This window comes from Bombina bombina, chromosome 2 (assembly GCF_027579735.1).
Source record: "Bombina bombina isolate aBomBom1 chromosome 2, aBomBom1.pri, whole genome shotgun sequence".
NCBI classification, from domain to species: domain Eukaryota; kingdom Metazoa; phylum Chordata; class Amphibia; order Anura; family Bombinatoridae; genus Bombina; species Bombina bombina.
Window position 1 is genome coordinate 177,284,252 of NC_069500.1, and position 17,889 is coordinate 177,302,140.

General features: G+C 38.2%; 1 protein-coding gene across 1 annotated transcript in view; it reads right to left on the minus strand.

Moving 5' to 3' along the window:
* The window catches only part of THBS4 (thrombospondin 4), a 160,805-nt gene that overhangs the window by 76,609 nt on the left and 66,307 nt on the right, over positions 1–17,889 (minus strand). Inside the window, exons 9-11 of the mRNA XM_053701357.1 lie at positions 9,377–9,454; positions 6,739–6,891; positions 6,274–6,378 (exon numbers count right to left, since the gene is read on the minus strand). Of these exons, the coding sequence (XP_053557332.1) occupies positions 6,274–6,378; positions 6,739–6,891; positions 9,377–9,454 (336 nt within the window). The remainder of the gene's footprint in view (positions 1–6,273; positions 6,379–6,738; positions 6,892–9,376; positions 9,455–17,889) is intronic.

Below are 17,889 nucleotides of genomic sequence, written 5' to 3' on the forward strand. Positions count from 1 at the left end.
TGGAAAACAGCCACAGCCAAAAAAGGTGACATTGTGTATTTGCTACTGCACATGCCTACAGTTATTTATCTCTTGCGTGTGTGTGTCTGTATGTGTATGTGTTTTTGTGTGTGAGAGTAGGTGTGTCTTTGTGTTTGTCAGTGTCTTTCTGAGTGTCTGAGTGTGTGTGTGAAAAAGTGAGTGAGTGTGTGTGTGTGTTAGTGTCTTTGTGCTTGTGTGAGAGAGTATGTGTGTTAAGTGTTAGTTTGTGTGAGAGTGTGTGTGTTAGTGTGTGTAAGTGTGCGAGAAAGTATGTGTGTGAGATAGAGAGTGTGTAACAGTGTGAATATCTATGTACAAGTTTATGTCCTATTATACATAGTGTGTACTCAGCGGTTTTTGCCTGAACTAAAGGTGGCAACCCTAGCTGAAATACAGTCTGAGGCATTACGTGGTTCATTAACAATATTACTATTTAGTAAAAATGGAAAATTATACATTAAAATTATTTACAGATCACCCTGAAAAGTCAAAAGCAAATAAAAAAATCACCTGCATTAAAAATATGATTCTTAAACGGCATATTTATATCATCAGGTGTTATTACAGTGAATACTTGAGCTTCTGTTGACATACTGTGGTAGAGATCAAATCTAGCAGCATATTATTATTAATATATGTGAAATATCAAACTGTTCAGCAAAGAACTGTAATTAAGAATATATTAACTTATCCATTGCTTACATATAAGCAGTCAGAGTCAAAAGCAAAATTAGAGCCTGGTAAAAGTAAACTTACACCAAGATGACAAGTTTTGCGCTATACAGGGTGAATAAATAACGCAAAAAGCACTGCCATTACAAGTTACAAAAATAACTTCTCTTGTTGTGCGGTATGGTGCATTAAGCTCCATACCAAACAAAACCCAAGGTCTGACTTTACGTGCTTGTGCACGCTTTCCTCCATTGACATCAATGGGGAGAAAGTGTTAGAAAAAAAACTAACACCTGCAATCGCGGAATGTCGATCGCTGTAACGCAACCCCATTGATGTCTATGGGGAAAAGAAAGTTATGCTAAAACCTAACACCCTAACATAAACAACCTCATAAAAATAAAATCAAGGCTTTATTATCGTCATGATTAGAAAAGGCACACTGACTCCTAATGGTTTCAATTCAGAAAACGATATTATAAATTTTTGGGAGTAGTTTACACATTGCCCCTTTTTCTGTATCTTTTTTACGCTGATCCTGCATTTGTCCACAGCTAAATTAAATATCCTAGAAAATACAAGCGTCTAAGGGAGATATCTATATGTGCGGGTGGATTTTAAAGTTAACTGCATAATAAAATAGCATTAATATGTACTAGGGTTACATGATTATTTTTACCTCTGTATGCCTATGCATGATAAATCATTTTGACCTTCTGCCTTGTGGATATATGTAGCTACTATTGGATATATATGTGATAACAGAATTAGCAATTGCCTGTGAAAATGTGATATTTGCCTTGCTCTGAAATAATCTATAAATGTAAAAGTTTGCTAATGAATAATGAAATTTGATGTAACCTGAGCCCCTCCATTGTATATATCTATATATAATTAGCATACTATGATTAAGTCTTTTTCTGTGCATTGAAATAGTTAACTCTGTTCCTACCTTAAGTGGGAGAAAGGGGTGTGTTTTTAATAACCAATGGGAAACATGTACACTGTTTAAATTTGTGCAACACCTGTTTGAACATATGGTCTATGATTACTGCTACACTCTGCTGAAATGCGTAAGACCATTTATAACTTTCCCCTTTTGGATGGTACCTGTGTGCCTTTTTTAATCATGACGATAATAAAGCCTTGATTTTATTTTTATGAGGTTGTTCGCTTTGGACTTTTCTTTTCTGCATTCTTATGAGGAGAGAGAGGAGCTCTCCAGTCCGTAACTAACGTCACAGCTTTGCGTTGGTTACTGGCATCATACGGATCATCTGATTACACTGAAGGTAAACGGAGTAGGCGAGCACTTCACTTGGAGCCGACCCATATTGGCGGATGACATCACTCGGAAGTGACAATTGCACATGCTGTGCAAGTTCACAGTAAGGTACAGCGTACTCCGGCTGGAGAAGCGCTTAGAACGGGATTACATCTGATTGATCGAAAGAAAAGGGGTAGGGTTGGTTACGTACCATGGTCCCCCACTGGTCTCGAGTAAGAAGCTTCCTTGTAGTGGTGAGTCGGGCACAGTGAGAACTGTTCACTCAGGATCTCTGTTGTTTGATCCAGTTGAGATTGGTGCATATGTGAAAACCCAGTACCTACACTTATGAAATTACTTAGGGAAATTTTCTTCCTTGTTCAAACCCTAACATAAACCCCTAGTCTAAATACCCCTAATCCGCCGCTGCCCCCGACATCGCCGACACCAATTAAAGTTATTAACCCCTAATCCACCCCCCAACATTGCCGACACTTAATGAACCTATTACCCCTAAACAGCTGCCCCCGACATCACTACTACTATAATAAACCTATTAATCCCTAAACCTCCACCCCCCACATCACTACTACTATAATAAACCTATTAAACCCTAAATCGCCGGCCCCCCACATCGCTACTAATAAACTAAACCTATTAACCCCTAAAGCGCAGGCCCCCCCACATCGCAAATCACTAAATTAAACTATTAACCCCTAAACCTAACACCCCCTAACTTTAAATTTAATTTACAATATAACTATCTTAAAATAAATAAATAAAATAAATAATCTTTAAAAAAGATTAAACTATAAATAAACCTAACATAACTATTTTAAGAAAATAAAATAAACTACAAATAAAAAAAACTAAATTACAAGATTAAAAAAAACTAACACTACGAAAAAATAAATAAAATCTAACATTACCAAAAAATAAAAACGCTAAAATTACGGAAAATAAAAAAACACTAAGATTACAAAAAATAATAAAAGAAACTATCCAACATAATAAAAATTACACGTAATCTAATGGCCCTATAAAAACAAAAAATCCACCCCAAAATAAAAACACCCCCTAACCTAACAATAAACTACCAATAGCCTTTAAAAGGGCCTTTTGTAGGGCATTGAAACAGCTCTTTTACCTCAAAAAATTACAAAATCCCCCTAAAAGTAAAACCCCCCACCCAACCAACCCCCCCAAAATAAAAAAACCTAACTCTAAAAAAATAATAAAATACCTATTGCCCCTAAAGGGGCATTTGTATGGGCATTGCCCTTAAAAGGGCATTCAGCTCTTTTACAGCCCATTAAAATAAAAAAGCCCTATTCTAAAAAACAAAATCCCCAAATAGGTACTCACCGGTCCAGAAGTCCGTCGAAAAAGGTCTTTTTCCAGGCGGTGAAGTCTTCTTCCAGGCTGCAACATCTTCATCCAGTGCGGGGACCTCTTCTATCTTCATCCAGGGCGAAGGAGGTGCAGAGCGGAGGTGGCCACGTATCAAAAACGCCGGCCGCGGAGACAACCAGCGTGGAGGATCCTCTTCATGCGGCCCCGCTGCACACTGAAGATTGAATGCAAGGTACCATTTTTTTTATTTGGGGTACTTTGCATTCCTATTGGCTGAATTTTTCAAATTAGCCAATAGGATGAGAGCTACTGAAATCATATTGGCTGATTTGAACAGCCAATAGGAATTCCAGTAGCTCTCATCCTATTGGCTGATTTGAATTTTTCAGCCAATAGGAATGCAAGGTACCCCAAATATAAATGGGTACCTTGCATTCAAGCTTCATTGTGCTGCATCGATTGAATGAAGCGGATCCTCCATGGTGGATGGCTCCGCGGTCACCAGTCCTGTTCCGCGGTCACCTCTGCTCTGTGCTGCCTTTGCCCTGGATGAAGATAGAAGAGGTCCCCACGCTGGATGAAGACTTCACCGCCGGGAAGAAGACCTTCTCCGCCGGACTTCAGGAACAGTGAGTACCTATTTGGGGGTTAGACTTTTTTATTTTAATGCGCTGTAAAAGAGCTGAATGCCCTTTTAAGAGCAATGCCCATACGAATGCCCCTTTAGGGGCAATGGGTATATTAGGATTTTTTAGAGTTAGATTTTTTATTTTGGGGGGTTGGTTAGGTGGGGGGGGGTTCTACTTTTAGGGGGGACTTTGTAATTTTTTAAGGTAAAAGAGCTGTTTAACTTAGGGCAATGCCCTACAAGAGGCCATTTTAAGGGATATTGGTAGTTTATTGTTAGGTTAGAGGGTGTTTTTATTTTGGCGTGACTTTTTTGTTTTTATAGGGCTATTAGATTAGATGTCATTTTTATTATTTTGGATAATTTTGTTTATTATTTTTGTTATTTTAGTGTTTTTTTTTATTTTCCGTAATTTTGGCGTTTTTATTTTTTGGTAATGTTAGATTTTTTATTATTTTTTCGTAGTGTTAGTTTTTTTTAAAATTTGTAATTTAGGTTTTTTAATTTTTTCATAGTGTTAGGTTTTTTTAATCTTGTAATTTAGGTTTTTTTATTTGTAGTTTATTTTATTTTATTAAAATATTTACGTTAGGTTTATTTATAGTTTAATATTAGTTTTTTTTTATTTCACAGATACGTTTTTTATTTATTTTAAATAAATTAAATTTAAAGTTAGGGAGGTGTTCGGTTTAGGGGTTAATAGTTTAATTTAGTGATTTGCGATGTGGGGGACTGGTGGTTTAGGGGTTAATAGCTTTATATAGTGTTGGCAAAGTGGGGGTGGCAGATTAGGGGTTAATAGGTTTATTATAGTATTTGCAATTCGGGGGATGGCAGTTTAGGGGTTAATAGGTAGTTTATGGGTGTTAGTGTACTTTGTAACATTTTAGTTATGAGTTTTGTGAAACATTTTTGTTTCACAAAATCCATAACTACTGGTCTCAGATCGCGGAATGGATCACGGCGGTATAGGCTGTAGCGCAAGCATTTTAGCCGGACCGCACAACCTGTAATACAGCGCAATGGAAATCCCGCACTCAAAAGTCATTTTTTGAGTGCGGAATGGAGAGTTGCGTTACAGGCAACGGTATAGCCGTACCGCACTGTAACGCAAAACTTGTAATCTTGGTGTTTAATATTTGTAAACTCTCTAGAGCTGTGCTTTCCAAACTGTGTGTCGGGACACATTAGTGTGTCGGCAGCAGTGTGTAGGTGTGTCCCTGCTTCAGCACACTTTTTTTTTAAATTTAAATAAATTTTTTTAAATTGTTTTTTGGATTCTGACTTTCCACCTGCCTGCTATGCATATCACATAGTTGACACGTGATTGATACCTAGTGGGTCACAGATCAGCTTAACTAATTGGCACAGCTCAGTGGGAACTGAAACTATTACCATTGGCGGATTTGGTGGCACATTGGCTCCTGACTGCACGTGTAGTCTCCTTAATTGGCTCGTGACTGCATGTGTAGTCAGTGAGTGGGATAGCAATGTGTTTGCAGCGCGGGCAGTAGTCAGTCAGACTCACAGAGGTCTGAGGGCAGCAGCTTAAACACTGAGCTGAAGTCAGAAGTCAGTGTGATTTTTTTGCAGCTAGCTCCCAGTAGTGCATTATTGCTCCTGCTCTTGATATATGGATAGGAAGTGGAAGCTTAAAAATGCTTGATGATGAAATACAAGTGTCTTTATCTAATATTCCATCAAATATTCAGAAACTGTGTTCATCCCATCAACCTCATACATCCCATTAAAATAGTAAGTAGCTATTGGTGTTATTAAACTTTTTTTAATTCTTGCGCATACTTACTGTTACTTGTAAATGCATTTTGTTATTATATAATTTATGTTTGTGTTCATATCTTTTAAACAAGTTAGTTTAACCTCCTTTTTGCTAGTACAACTGAATCACTGTGTCGCGAAATTATGTAGGTTTAAAAAGTGTGTCACCAACATGAAAAGTTTGGAAAGTTCTGCTCTAGAGAGCAGGTCCCTGAAATCTCCCTGTCTCAGTCTTATTCTTCAATTTGAATTTCAGTTAATCTGACCTATTAATCATTTTATGGAAAGTTTTTTTTCAGCTAACAGTGACCTACAGGCAGGGCCATCTACGCTTAATGATTTATGTAAATGTCTTTTGTTTATTGTATTGTGAAATCATATACTGTTATTACGTAATATGTTGGCGCTTTATAAATCGAATAAGTAATAATAATACTCCCTGTATGGCGCTGCTGAATCTGATGGCACAATAAATATAAAGATAGAAATAATAACAATAATGTTGCTAGCTAGTTCCACTGTAGCCAGAAGCTAAAGACAATGAATGACCAACCTTTCTGCAGGTTTTCTCTGAGCACTGCTGAGCTTCATCTGGATATCCGTCAATATCAGTATCTTTACCACAGACATAACCATTTCCAGCCCATCCAACTGTGCACTGGAATGAAAAGGATTAAAATAGTAGTGAAAATACAATAGTAGCTTGTACAGAATTACATTCAATACATTAAAAAAAGGTTTATGTTGTCTGGTAATTAGATCTAGCTTATAAACTACCCTCTTTTTTAGCTCCTTTCCCCCTGGAAAATTTTCTGTGGACGCCCATGAGCACTGCACTAAATGTATTACTGTCCCATGCTGTTACTTTATGGAAGATAAACTTGCAAAATGTATTTCATAATGAATCTGTGCCCGGTGTAATCTGTGCTTTAGGCCCATGTAAACATGTGTACACAAAAGCTTGTAATTTTACTAAAGTCCAACCAGAAAATGTACATGAATGTGAAAATATACTCACAACACAGGTGACTTCACCTCCCCTTTCCTCAATACACTGAGCACTGGGGTGACAGGGGTTCAGATCTCGAGTCCTGCAACTTTTCTGAGGTTTGCAACCTCTGATCTGGTCCCCAACATACCCAGCTTTGCAGGGTCCACAGCGGAAAGATCCCTGCAGTCAAACAGAAGGGGACTTTAATGTTACATGGAAAATTCTTTAACACTGGCATTATTTAAAAATATACATCTGTGCTACAAGGTCCATCACCGGATTCTCTAAAAGCTCTGTATCTCACTAAGGGGTGCACCCTACAGCTCTGAATGCGAAGGAGAGACACATTAGCAGTTTAAAAAGCACATGTAATCTTCAATGCAAAAATCCTAATTAAAGTATACATTAAAAGGACATAAAAGTGCATGAAAATGCTCTAATATGCTAAAGCATTTTATTATTGCATTTATTGCTTGCATATAACTTTGTCTTTAAAGGGACATGAAACCCACAATTTTTCTTTCAAGATTCAGATACAGCATACAATTTTAAACAACTTTTCAATTTACTTGTATTATCAATTTTGCTTCATTTACGTGGAATCCTTTATTGAAGGATCAGCAATGCATTACTGGGAGCTAGAGGAACACATTTGTATACCAATGTGAAGAGGCATATATATGGAGCTACAAATCAGCAGCTCCCAGCTCCTGAGCCTACCTAGGTATTTTTTTTTCAACAAAAGATACCAAAAGAACAAAGCATATTAGATAACAGAAAAACATTAGAAAGTTGTTTGAAATTGTATAAATCATGAAAGAAACATTTTTGGTTTCATGACCCTTTAATGCCTGTAAAGGGATTAAACACATAGTTAAAGTCAGGTCCAAAGCAGCAATCCCCTACCGGCAACTAGCTGAACAAAACTGGTGAGACAGTTACAAGAGACAAATGAGTGTAGTCACCAATCACCATCTAGCTACCTGTATGGCATTGCTGCTGCTCAGGATATCTACATATGCTTGTCAACAAAGTATAACAAAAGAACAAAGTAAATTTGATAAAAAAAGTAAAATTAAAAGCGTCTTAAAACTCCATGCTCTATCAGAATCATAAAAAATTATTTAAAGTATGCAGGACAAAATGTATATAATGTACACTGTTAACATTGTATTTCATGTACAATGTATTTTCAAAACATGATGTTAAAATCATACCAAAAAGAACAAAGTGCCTTATATTTTTCTATTGTAAAAGTAAAGTCTTGCAGTCTTGCAGAGTGGACTGAACAGGGGCACTCCCTGGATGTGTCTAACAATTTCTCACAGGTCTTATCACAAACCTCCCAGCATTTGTGACTAGTATTAAGGATTAAGGAGGTTGTGGGGGGTGGTCGCCATGTTGAGAGGGGCAGGGTCACGATGGATAGTGGGTGTGTCTGACATGTCAGTGATCATGTCTAGGCTGTTTGTGGGTGTGTCTGGGTGGTATATGGGTGGGGTTAATGGAAATTCTGCAAATAGGGACATATGGCTCTCTCAGAGGTAGAGAGCTCAGAATTAGGGGCTGTCCCTCAAAAATATGGACAGTTGGAAGGTCTGATTATCGTATTCTCTAAGCATTTAACGCCTGGTTACACCAATGCTGTTATTTATTTATTATTCATTTATTGCTCTTTAAAAATAATATCAAATTTCCTTCTCTAAATTTTCCCCATTATCTAGATCGGTCATTCTCAATCAGGATCACAGGGATGGTACTGCTTTCAGCTGAGGGATAAAATATGTTAAATTGCATATGGCATCTTTCTTTAACTTTTAATTCACTTAATTTTTAAATTAATTAAAGAACATTAAACTCAAAATTGAATTCACCATAATTTGTTTAATAATAAATTAAAAAAGATGTATTTTCACTATTTATTAGGATTACACTTAATACAATTTAACCTAAATTTGTTTTACACTTCCCCAGAGATGCCAGAGTATAAACTGCAGACTTAAGTATGCAGATTTTACAACATGATACACAGTGATTGCTAGATAAATATAACATTTTAATGTCTCTTTAATGACCCACATTCATTGTTTAATAATGTCTATATACATTAGTTAGTTCACAGTATTTTATCATTCTATTACAATGTATTTCTTTATTATTGTATTACAATAATGGACTTATTGGGATGGTATATTAATATAAAAACATACTAGAGTTGTGTGTGTTTTTCAAAAACAGATAAAGGGAAAATAAAAATAAATGTAAAAAACCTGAGAGAAAATAAAAATAAATTTTAAAAACCTGAGAATAGCGGATCTAAATATTTCTGTGTTTTCTATTCACACATAGAGGGTGCAATGTTGCCAGACAGAGCAAGGGACAGGGGGAGCAAGAAAAAGAGAAATTGGAGGTTAACCCCCCCCCCCATAAAATATATATAAATAAATAAATATGTTGCAGTATTAAAATAAAGAAAATGAAATAATTAGAAACTCAGACTTAAAAAAATAAAACTGCTCCTGACTGAAATGTTTCCAGATGATTATAAATAAAAAATAATAATAGATATAACTGGACAAAACCAGAAAACTTTATTAGATCGCATTAATGGGCACATTGTCAGGATTTTTATTAATCAGTAATGGTTTGCAGATAACATATTTACCATTGTGTTTGTACAAATAGAGTTGAGGACACAGCCACCATTTCTCCCATTTTCACATTCATTGACATCTGTGCAGATCTGAGGGAAATAACATATTTAAAAATGACTAGTGTTCAAATAATATAGTAATATACTGATTATTATTCCATAACTGACTTGAAGCATAGCTATTTCATGTATGAAATGTAATGTTTTAAAATCCTTAACATGAGGAATATTATGTATCATGTCATTATGCACATAAATGTAAATAAATTACATAGACAGTGTCTACAAAGGGTAGTTGAAGAAATGTAAACATCTTTATGTACTTGGTGCCAGGGGTGTATTTTGGCCTAGGCGCTCCAAATTTTTTATTCAATTTTATTACAAACTAATAATCCCTGTTATCTAGTGGGGTACACTCCCCCTTCATGTGGCCTTTGGTTTTCAGAAAAATATGAGGTCAATATTTGCTGGGGGGTTCCAAACAAGGAAAAGTGTCTAGAGTATACAGATATATCTGCTCCTAGTTGGCTCATCAGCTGTATTCTGGGGTGGCACAGGACACGGCTTTCATTATAAGGTTGATTTCAATCCTTTTTCTTGCAATCACACTCTTAGAGGGATGTGAAACGCAAACCATTTCTTTGTGGTTCAGACAGATCATACAATTTAAAAAAAGTTTCCAATTTACTTTTATTATCAAATTTGATTTGTTTCCATGATATTCTGGGGCCTATTTAAGAAAGTGCGAGCGGACATGATCCGATATTGCGGATCATGTCTGCTGCATATCGATAAATGGCGACAGCATACGCTCATCAGGTCCGACAGACATTTGATAAATAGGCCTCATTATGTCAACTTCTATGGACAGCATCCAAGGAAAAAAAACATTGCTTGCACTTCGGCACAAAACTGCGAGATTAAACTTTACTAAACAACATGAAAAGCCTGATGAATACTGGGAGCACATTATATGGTAAGATGGCCAAGACCAAGATACAATTTTTCGGCTCAGATGGGGTGCAGCATGTTTGGTGTGAACCTGGTGAGGATTATTACAGTGAATGCATAGTCCCAACAGTAAATCATGTAGGTGGGAGTGTGACGATATGGGGCTGCATGACTGAAAAAGGTGTTGTGGAGATGACATTTATAGATAGCACCATGAATGTCTGTAATATATCAAAATACTGGCTGACAAGATGACTCCCAGTCTCCAGAAGTTTGGCAGAGGACGAATATTCCAGCATGATAACGATCCAAAGCTCACTGTCAAAATCACAAAGGAGTTTCTAAAGGAGAAACAAGTGAAAACTATGACCTGGCCAAGTATGTCACCTGACTTGAATCCAGTAGAACACCTTTGGGGTACTTTAAAGAGAATGGTAGAGCAACACAACCCCTCCAGCAAGGAGCAGCTGAAAAAAAATATCTCTGAAGAAGGGCAGAACATCTCTCCAGAAATGTGTACAACACTTGTTTCCTCCATGCCAAGGAGGATTGAGTCTGTCATTAAAATAAAGGTGGACATACAAAGTATTGAAAATAATAAAAGATTTGAATCTCAGTAATGAAAGTTGCACTGACTTTTGTTGCATTGATTTCCTGCTTTTTAATATAGTAAATCTAAACTGTTAGTTTTTAATTTTACATAAGAGCAAATACCCTACTGTAAAACTTAGACATAATGCAGTTACTGTTAGGTTATACAATTTTGAATCATTTGACATTTACGTGATATTGCACTGGGGTGTACTCACTTCTGTTGTATACTGTATATTTCTATTTTTTTTTACGTGCAAATATAGAGTGCAATTTAATACCAGGATTTTTTGTGTGTCGCTCATAATATCCCACATGCCATCACTGTTACATTTTAAAAAAAGGAAATTGAGTAAAAAAATCAACTGTTAAAAAAAATTTGTTCCCCTACTACTCAAACAGGAAGAAAAATGCAAGTCTGTGTGCTCGATGAAACGCAAAAAATATATCAGGAACTTCAGAAAGTCTGCATTACATAGAAAATTACGCATAGTATGACCAATGACATTAGTGATCACACAACATATCCAAAAGCATAATGCATCATAGTATATCATATCATATTATCGCTTATTTCATGCAATGTTCAAATAACTTGTCATGTGCAGGGAACCGGTGTTCAAAGCAAATATTAGCCTGAGAATAATTTGCAGATGTATGTTTTTTAAACTATATTAGTTGTTTAGATATTGAAAAAATAACCATAATGTTTTAGTGCCTATAAAGCAAATGGTGCCGTCAGTGTTGCAGCCAAGATTTCTTCTCAGCTGAGGCCATTTAGGCACAGTTATAAATGGGTCACTAGAGTGTGCAAGCAATCACTGTGTAGAATATAGCAGTGTTATGTCTGGGGTCTGCACTTCTACTTTTAACAGGAATCATAAAGCCCAGAATTTTTAGAATTAAGGGGACAGTAAACTCAAAAAATGTTATTGTTTAAAAAGATAGATAATCTCTTTATTACCCATTCCCCAGTTTTGTACAACCAACATGGTTATATTAATATACTTTTAACCTCTGTGATAACCTTGTATCTAAACCTCTTTTGACAGCCCCCTGATCACATGACTTTTTATTTATTATCTATTGACTTGCATTTTAGCTGTGTTGTGCAGAATCCACAGACGAGAGCACAATGTTATCTATATAGCACACATGAACTAGTAGTCTCCTGTTGTGAAAAGCAAATAAAAGCATGTGATTAAGAGGCTGTCTATAGTGGCTTAGAAACAGGCAGGAATTTAGAGGTTTGAATGTTATAAAGTATATTAATATAACAATGTTGGTTGTGCAAAGCTGGGGAATGTTTAGTAAAGGCATTATCTAACTTTTTAAACAATAACGATTTTAGTGTTGACTGTCCCTTTAAAGGGACATGAAACCCAAAATGTTTCTTTCATAACTGAGATAGAGTATGGGTTAATTCTGTTTAGCCTGTGAGCTAACAAACATTTGTTTTGTCAAAAAAAGAACTGTGTCCTGGGTTTGTTTGTGTTTTCTCTGAAGTGCCAGGAGCTTCATAAATACTTTGTAGTACACAGAATAGACATTTATGGCTCAAACTGTCAGCAGAGAGCATGATGCAAAACAGTGCCTCAGTCACAGAAACTGATAAGGTCAATAAAAGGACATTGGTATAATGTATATATGTGTTTAAAACTGTTATGACATTAAATGAAGGGGAATATGACAACCATGTCCTATTTGATATCAAATTGATTCTCCCAATGAAAATAAGAGACTGCCTGCCTGCTTATATGAAAATAGATTTACCTAGCAGAAATTATAATGGGTTCTATAATTTTAGGCAAAGACTTAATTTATTGAAGGTCATAAAAACTAGGGGGGGAGGGGGTTTAGCCCCTGCCAAAGGGGGGTGTAGTCAGGCAACTTGATCTCTGGAAAATATGTATAAGAATCTTGTGTTTTAACAATAAAATTGTTCATTCTACATGGGAGGCTGCTACAGCGTGAGTGACCATCTTCTCTTGACCATCTCCCTGGGGCAGACTTATAAGATAGGAAAGTATTAGGTCTGTTATTTTCTTCATTTTATTTTAAACTGTTTGCTGTGTGTAATTTTATTTGTAACAACTTTTTTTTATTAATAATGCATTGTGCATAATATTTTTGGCATAATAAATAATTCATTTATTTGGTCTTTGTCTAATAATTGAACCACGTTACTGAAAGAGACTGGAATATTAGAACTGTATATTTTAGGTTATTTTCTGCTAAATTGTATTCTAAGAGTTAATGTGTAAATCTGGGGTTTCCTTTAGATTTCCTATATCATATAATCTTAAGCGGTGACAGCTAGATATTATAGTTAGTTTAGTGTGGGTGGCATTAAAGGGGAATTTTGGGCATTTCTTTTACGTCTAGTACAGACTGGAGAGTGTTGTTAAACCTTGCACCTACTGAACTAAATCACAAGCTTGCCTGGTGTGGCTAGATTGTGATACATTAGTGAGAGTAGAAGGGGTCTGATAACCCTTTCTGTGCCAAATAAGTGACTGCCGCAGGGTTGGATAACCCTGGTCGTCACAAATTGGTGGGCAGCGATGTAGATAATTTTTTATTAGATTTTACTGCTTGTGGATTTGCTCTTGTGAAAATCTCGGTACTAAAAGGAATTGTTTCTTACAATTTCCAAAGGCTAAAGCTCAGTGCATTATATAGTCACACATTGCAAACAGTCCCCTTCCATATTCTCTGTTTTTCTTTTCTATTTTATTTTTATAATGGAGTTATATCAGCAACAAACAAAGGAAGTACTGGCACTGTTATGCCAGGAGCAAGATATCCCATCCCGTGGAAAGAACAAAGATGGACTAATACAACTTCTTATCGAATATGATAACAGCCAGGCCACACCAGTTGAAGTCTCAGGAGAGGTGTCTGCAGCTGTGGGCAGTGATTCATCAGGATCTAGGGATCCATTGGACTGTTATTTGCAAACTGTTCTGAAACATATGGGCTCAGTGGATGCAGGTTTGCGCATGGAACTGATTACAAAATTTTATGAGAGACAGGCGGATGTGGAAGCAGCTGAGAGACAGGCGGCTAGGGAAGCTGAGAGAGAGTGTATGGCGGCTGAGAGACAGGTTGCTGAACAACAGGCTGAGAGAGAGAGTATCAGCTACAGCTTGTACAGTTGGAGAGAGGGATGGTCTCACCTGTTGTTAGTGAACCTAGAGACCCACCTGTTCCCAGAGTGCGTGCAGAGAATTTTCCCACTCTGGAGAAAGATGGCGATGTGGATGTATTCCTGCGTAGCTTTGAGAAAGTTTGCAGACAGTTCCAGCTGCCAAGGGAGCAGTGGGCCAAGTACCTTACCCCTGGCCTGTAAGGTCCTGCACTGGAGGCTTTTGCTGAACTACCCCCAGAATTTGATCAGGACTATGATTCCATCAAAGCTGCACTGTAGAGGAGATATAATCTTACTCCTGAGGTGTACAGGAAGAAATTCCGTTCTCTGTAGAAAGGTACGTCAGAGAGCTATACTGTGGCTGTTGGAAACCTGATGACAGCCTTTAAACAGTGGGTCAGAGGGCTAAAGGTTGCCACTATGGAGGAGCTGGAAGATCTGATAGTGAAGGAACAATTTTTGCAGATGTGCCCAGAGGAAGTTCAAGAATGGGTTTTGGATCGTAACCCATAACAGCATTGGAAGCTGGTGAGCTGGCTGGTTTTTACACAGCCAACAGGTCACCAGGGAATGGGAGAAAATCCTTTGCTAAGGGGGGATCCACCTGGAAAGGAGCTGCTGCATGACCCCTCTTCACAAAACCTGCTGTGCCTTTGTCTAGTGTGTCTGCTCTCTCTGAGAAAGGAGGGAGGGGCAAGTGCTGCACCTGGGCAGGGGGATATCCACAGGTGTTTTGCTTGCAACAAAGTGGGCCACATCAGCTCCACTTGCCCAGAGAAGATTAACTTGGAGCAATTGGCTGGAGGGGGTAATCCCTCAGAAGTACCCGCATCTGTTTTGTTTGTTACACGTCCAGAGGAAAGCAACCAGGAGAACTTGCAACCTGTGCTCGTCGGAACTAAGGTAACAGTTGGGCTTCAGGACACAGGCGCAGCAGTGACTCTTGTTCATCCAGGGCTGGTGAGCTCTAAGGACATTATTCCTGGCAGGACTGTAGCAGTTAAAGGGATTGGGGGAATGAAACTTGCAGTGCCTATGGCACAGGTATATCTTGACTGGGGAGCGGGGAGAGGTTTAAGAAATGTGGGGGTATCTGAAAATATTCCTAATTATGTTTTACTGGGTACTGATCTGGGTAGATTGTTATCTCTTTATGTGCCTGACAATGCTACATTTGACCTAGTGACATTAGTTGTAGACCCTTATGTGAAAAGGGCTGTGTGGGAAAATGCTCAGAGACATTATGACCAGGAGAGAGGACAGAGTGCATGTGTGCAAAGTGCTGTGTCTGAACTGGGGGTGTCTGTGCTGAGATGTGAACCTGTAAGAGGAGAGACTGACTGGGGAGAATGACAGATAGATGGTTTGTGTCTTCCTGTAATTAGACCAGCAGTATCTGCAGAATTAAAGTTAACTGCACAGTGTGAGACTGACGGGGAAGAAAGGCAGATAGACTGTGTGGGTCTGTCTGTGCCTGAACAGAGTTTAACTGTATAGAAAGAAACTGTCTGTGAGAGGAGGCAGATGAGTGGTGAGTGTCTGTGATTGAATCAGTGGATTCCATAGAAGGAGGTGAGACTGATGGGGGAGAGAATGACTGGGTGACTGAGCCACTGGATGATGTGTGCCAGTCTGTGCCAGGACCAATTGAGTCCCTGTGGAAAGACAGGATATATGGGATAAATGGCAGAAGGAAGATGTGTGCTTGTCTGCACCAGTGTGAGGATGTAAAGTGGCAGACTGACTGTGAGAAAGAGCAGGGGGAGAATGTAGCCCCCTCTATAACAGAAGCAGCAGAGCCCCAGAATCCAGAGTGTGTGGGGGAGGAGGGTACAGGATACTCTTTGAGGGACCCCCAGAGTGAGTGTGAAAGATTGTGGGTGACAGAGACCCCAGTAACCTCAGATGTGACCTATAAACAGACTGCACAGACTAGGGGACAGAGACTGACACCGACTGCAGACACAGGGGGAGGAGTACAGAGAAGTGTATTTACACAGCCCCACAGTGCCATTCAGCAGATACACTGATAGGTGTGCAGAATCAGAGTCCCCAGCAGGCACAGCAGCTAGGTCCCATAGTGGAGAAGAGGGGGGCAGTTAGTCAACCTCCTACTAACCCTAACAGAGTGCAGGAGTACAGGAATTCTACTCCAGTGGGAGGGCAAGAACCCTGGGTAGTTAAGCAGCAACTGACAGCACACAATATGTTCAGAGAGCACACAACAGGTATCAAGACCCTAGGCTCCACAGACACCTCTGTAACAGAGGATGATGTGTTATTTAGGGATAAGATGCAAGCCTTATTGGGGAAGGTACCTGCAAAACCCAGAGATGCTAATGCCATATTCCTACAAAAACAGTTGCAGGATTTTACTGCCAGCGAGGGAGTGTATGAGATGGTGCAAAATGTTCTTGTACTAACGCCCATGAGACAGAACAAACTATAGGCTGCATGGGAGGGTCCCTGCAATATATTAAATCAGCTGGGTAGAGCGAATAGTCTGTCATTTTTAAATGGAGGGCATCCTGATGGCAAAACTGCTATGTGCAATTTGTCTGGCAATGGCGTTATCACCACAAGGGGAAGCTCCCTTTGATACGCATTGGGAGTGGCTTGTAGCCACCCCCTTTTGCGTCTCTTATTGGGGGAGGTGTCACGAATACCTCAGGATTTAGCTGCTAAGGGGTTAATTCTGTTTAGCCTGTGAGCTAACAAACATTTTTTTTTTCAAAAAAAGAACTGTGTCCTGGGTTTGTTTGTGTTTTCTTTGAAGTGCCAGGAGTCTCATAAATACTTTGTAGTACACAGAATAGACTTTTATGGCTCAAACTGTCAGCAGAGGGCATGATGCAAAACAGTGCCTCAGTCACAGAAACTGATAAGGTCAAAAAAGGACATTGGTATAATGTATATATGTGTTTAAAACTGACATGACATTAAATGAAGAGAAATATGACAACCATGTCCTATTTGATATCAAATTGATTCTCCCAATGAAAATAAGAGACTGTCTGCCTGCTTATATGGAAATAGATTTACCTAGCAGAAATTATAATGGGTTCTATAATTTCAGGCAAATTTAATTGAATTTAATTTATTGAAGGTCATAAAAACTAGGGGGGGGGGGGTTAGCCCCTGCCCAGGGGGTGTGGTCAGGCAACTTGATCTCTGGAAAATATGTATAAGAATCTTGTGTTTTAACAATAAAATTGTTCATTCTACATGGGAGGCTGCTACAGCGTGAGTGAGCATCTTCTCTTGCCCATCTCCCTGGGGCAGACTTATAAGATATGAAAGTATTAGGTCTGTTATTTTCTTCATTTTATTTTAACCTGTTTGCTGTATGTAATTTTATTTGTAACAACTTTTTTTATTAATAATGCATTGTGCATAATATTTTTGGCATAATAAATAATTCATTTATTAAGCTTTGGCCTTTGTCTAATAATTGAACCACGTTACTGAAAGAGACTGGAATATTAGAACTGTATATTTTAGGTTATTTTCTGCTAAATTGTATTCTAAGAGTTAATGTGTAAATCTGGGGTTTCCTTAAGATTTCCCATATCATATAATTGTAAGTGGTGGCAGCTAGATATTATAGTGTGGGTGGCATTAAAGGGGAGCTTTGGGCATTTCTTTTATATCTAATACAGACTGGAGAGTGTTGTTAACCCTTGCACCCACTGAACTAAATCACAAGCTTGCTTGGTGTGGCTAGATTGTGACATATTAGTGAGAGTAGAAGGGGTCTGATAACCCTTTCTGTGCCAAATAAGTGACTGGCGCAGGTTTGGATAACCCTGGTCGTCACATATACCATTTTAAA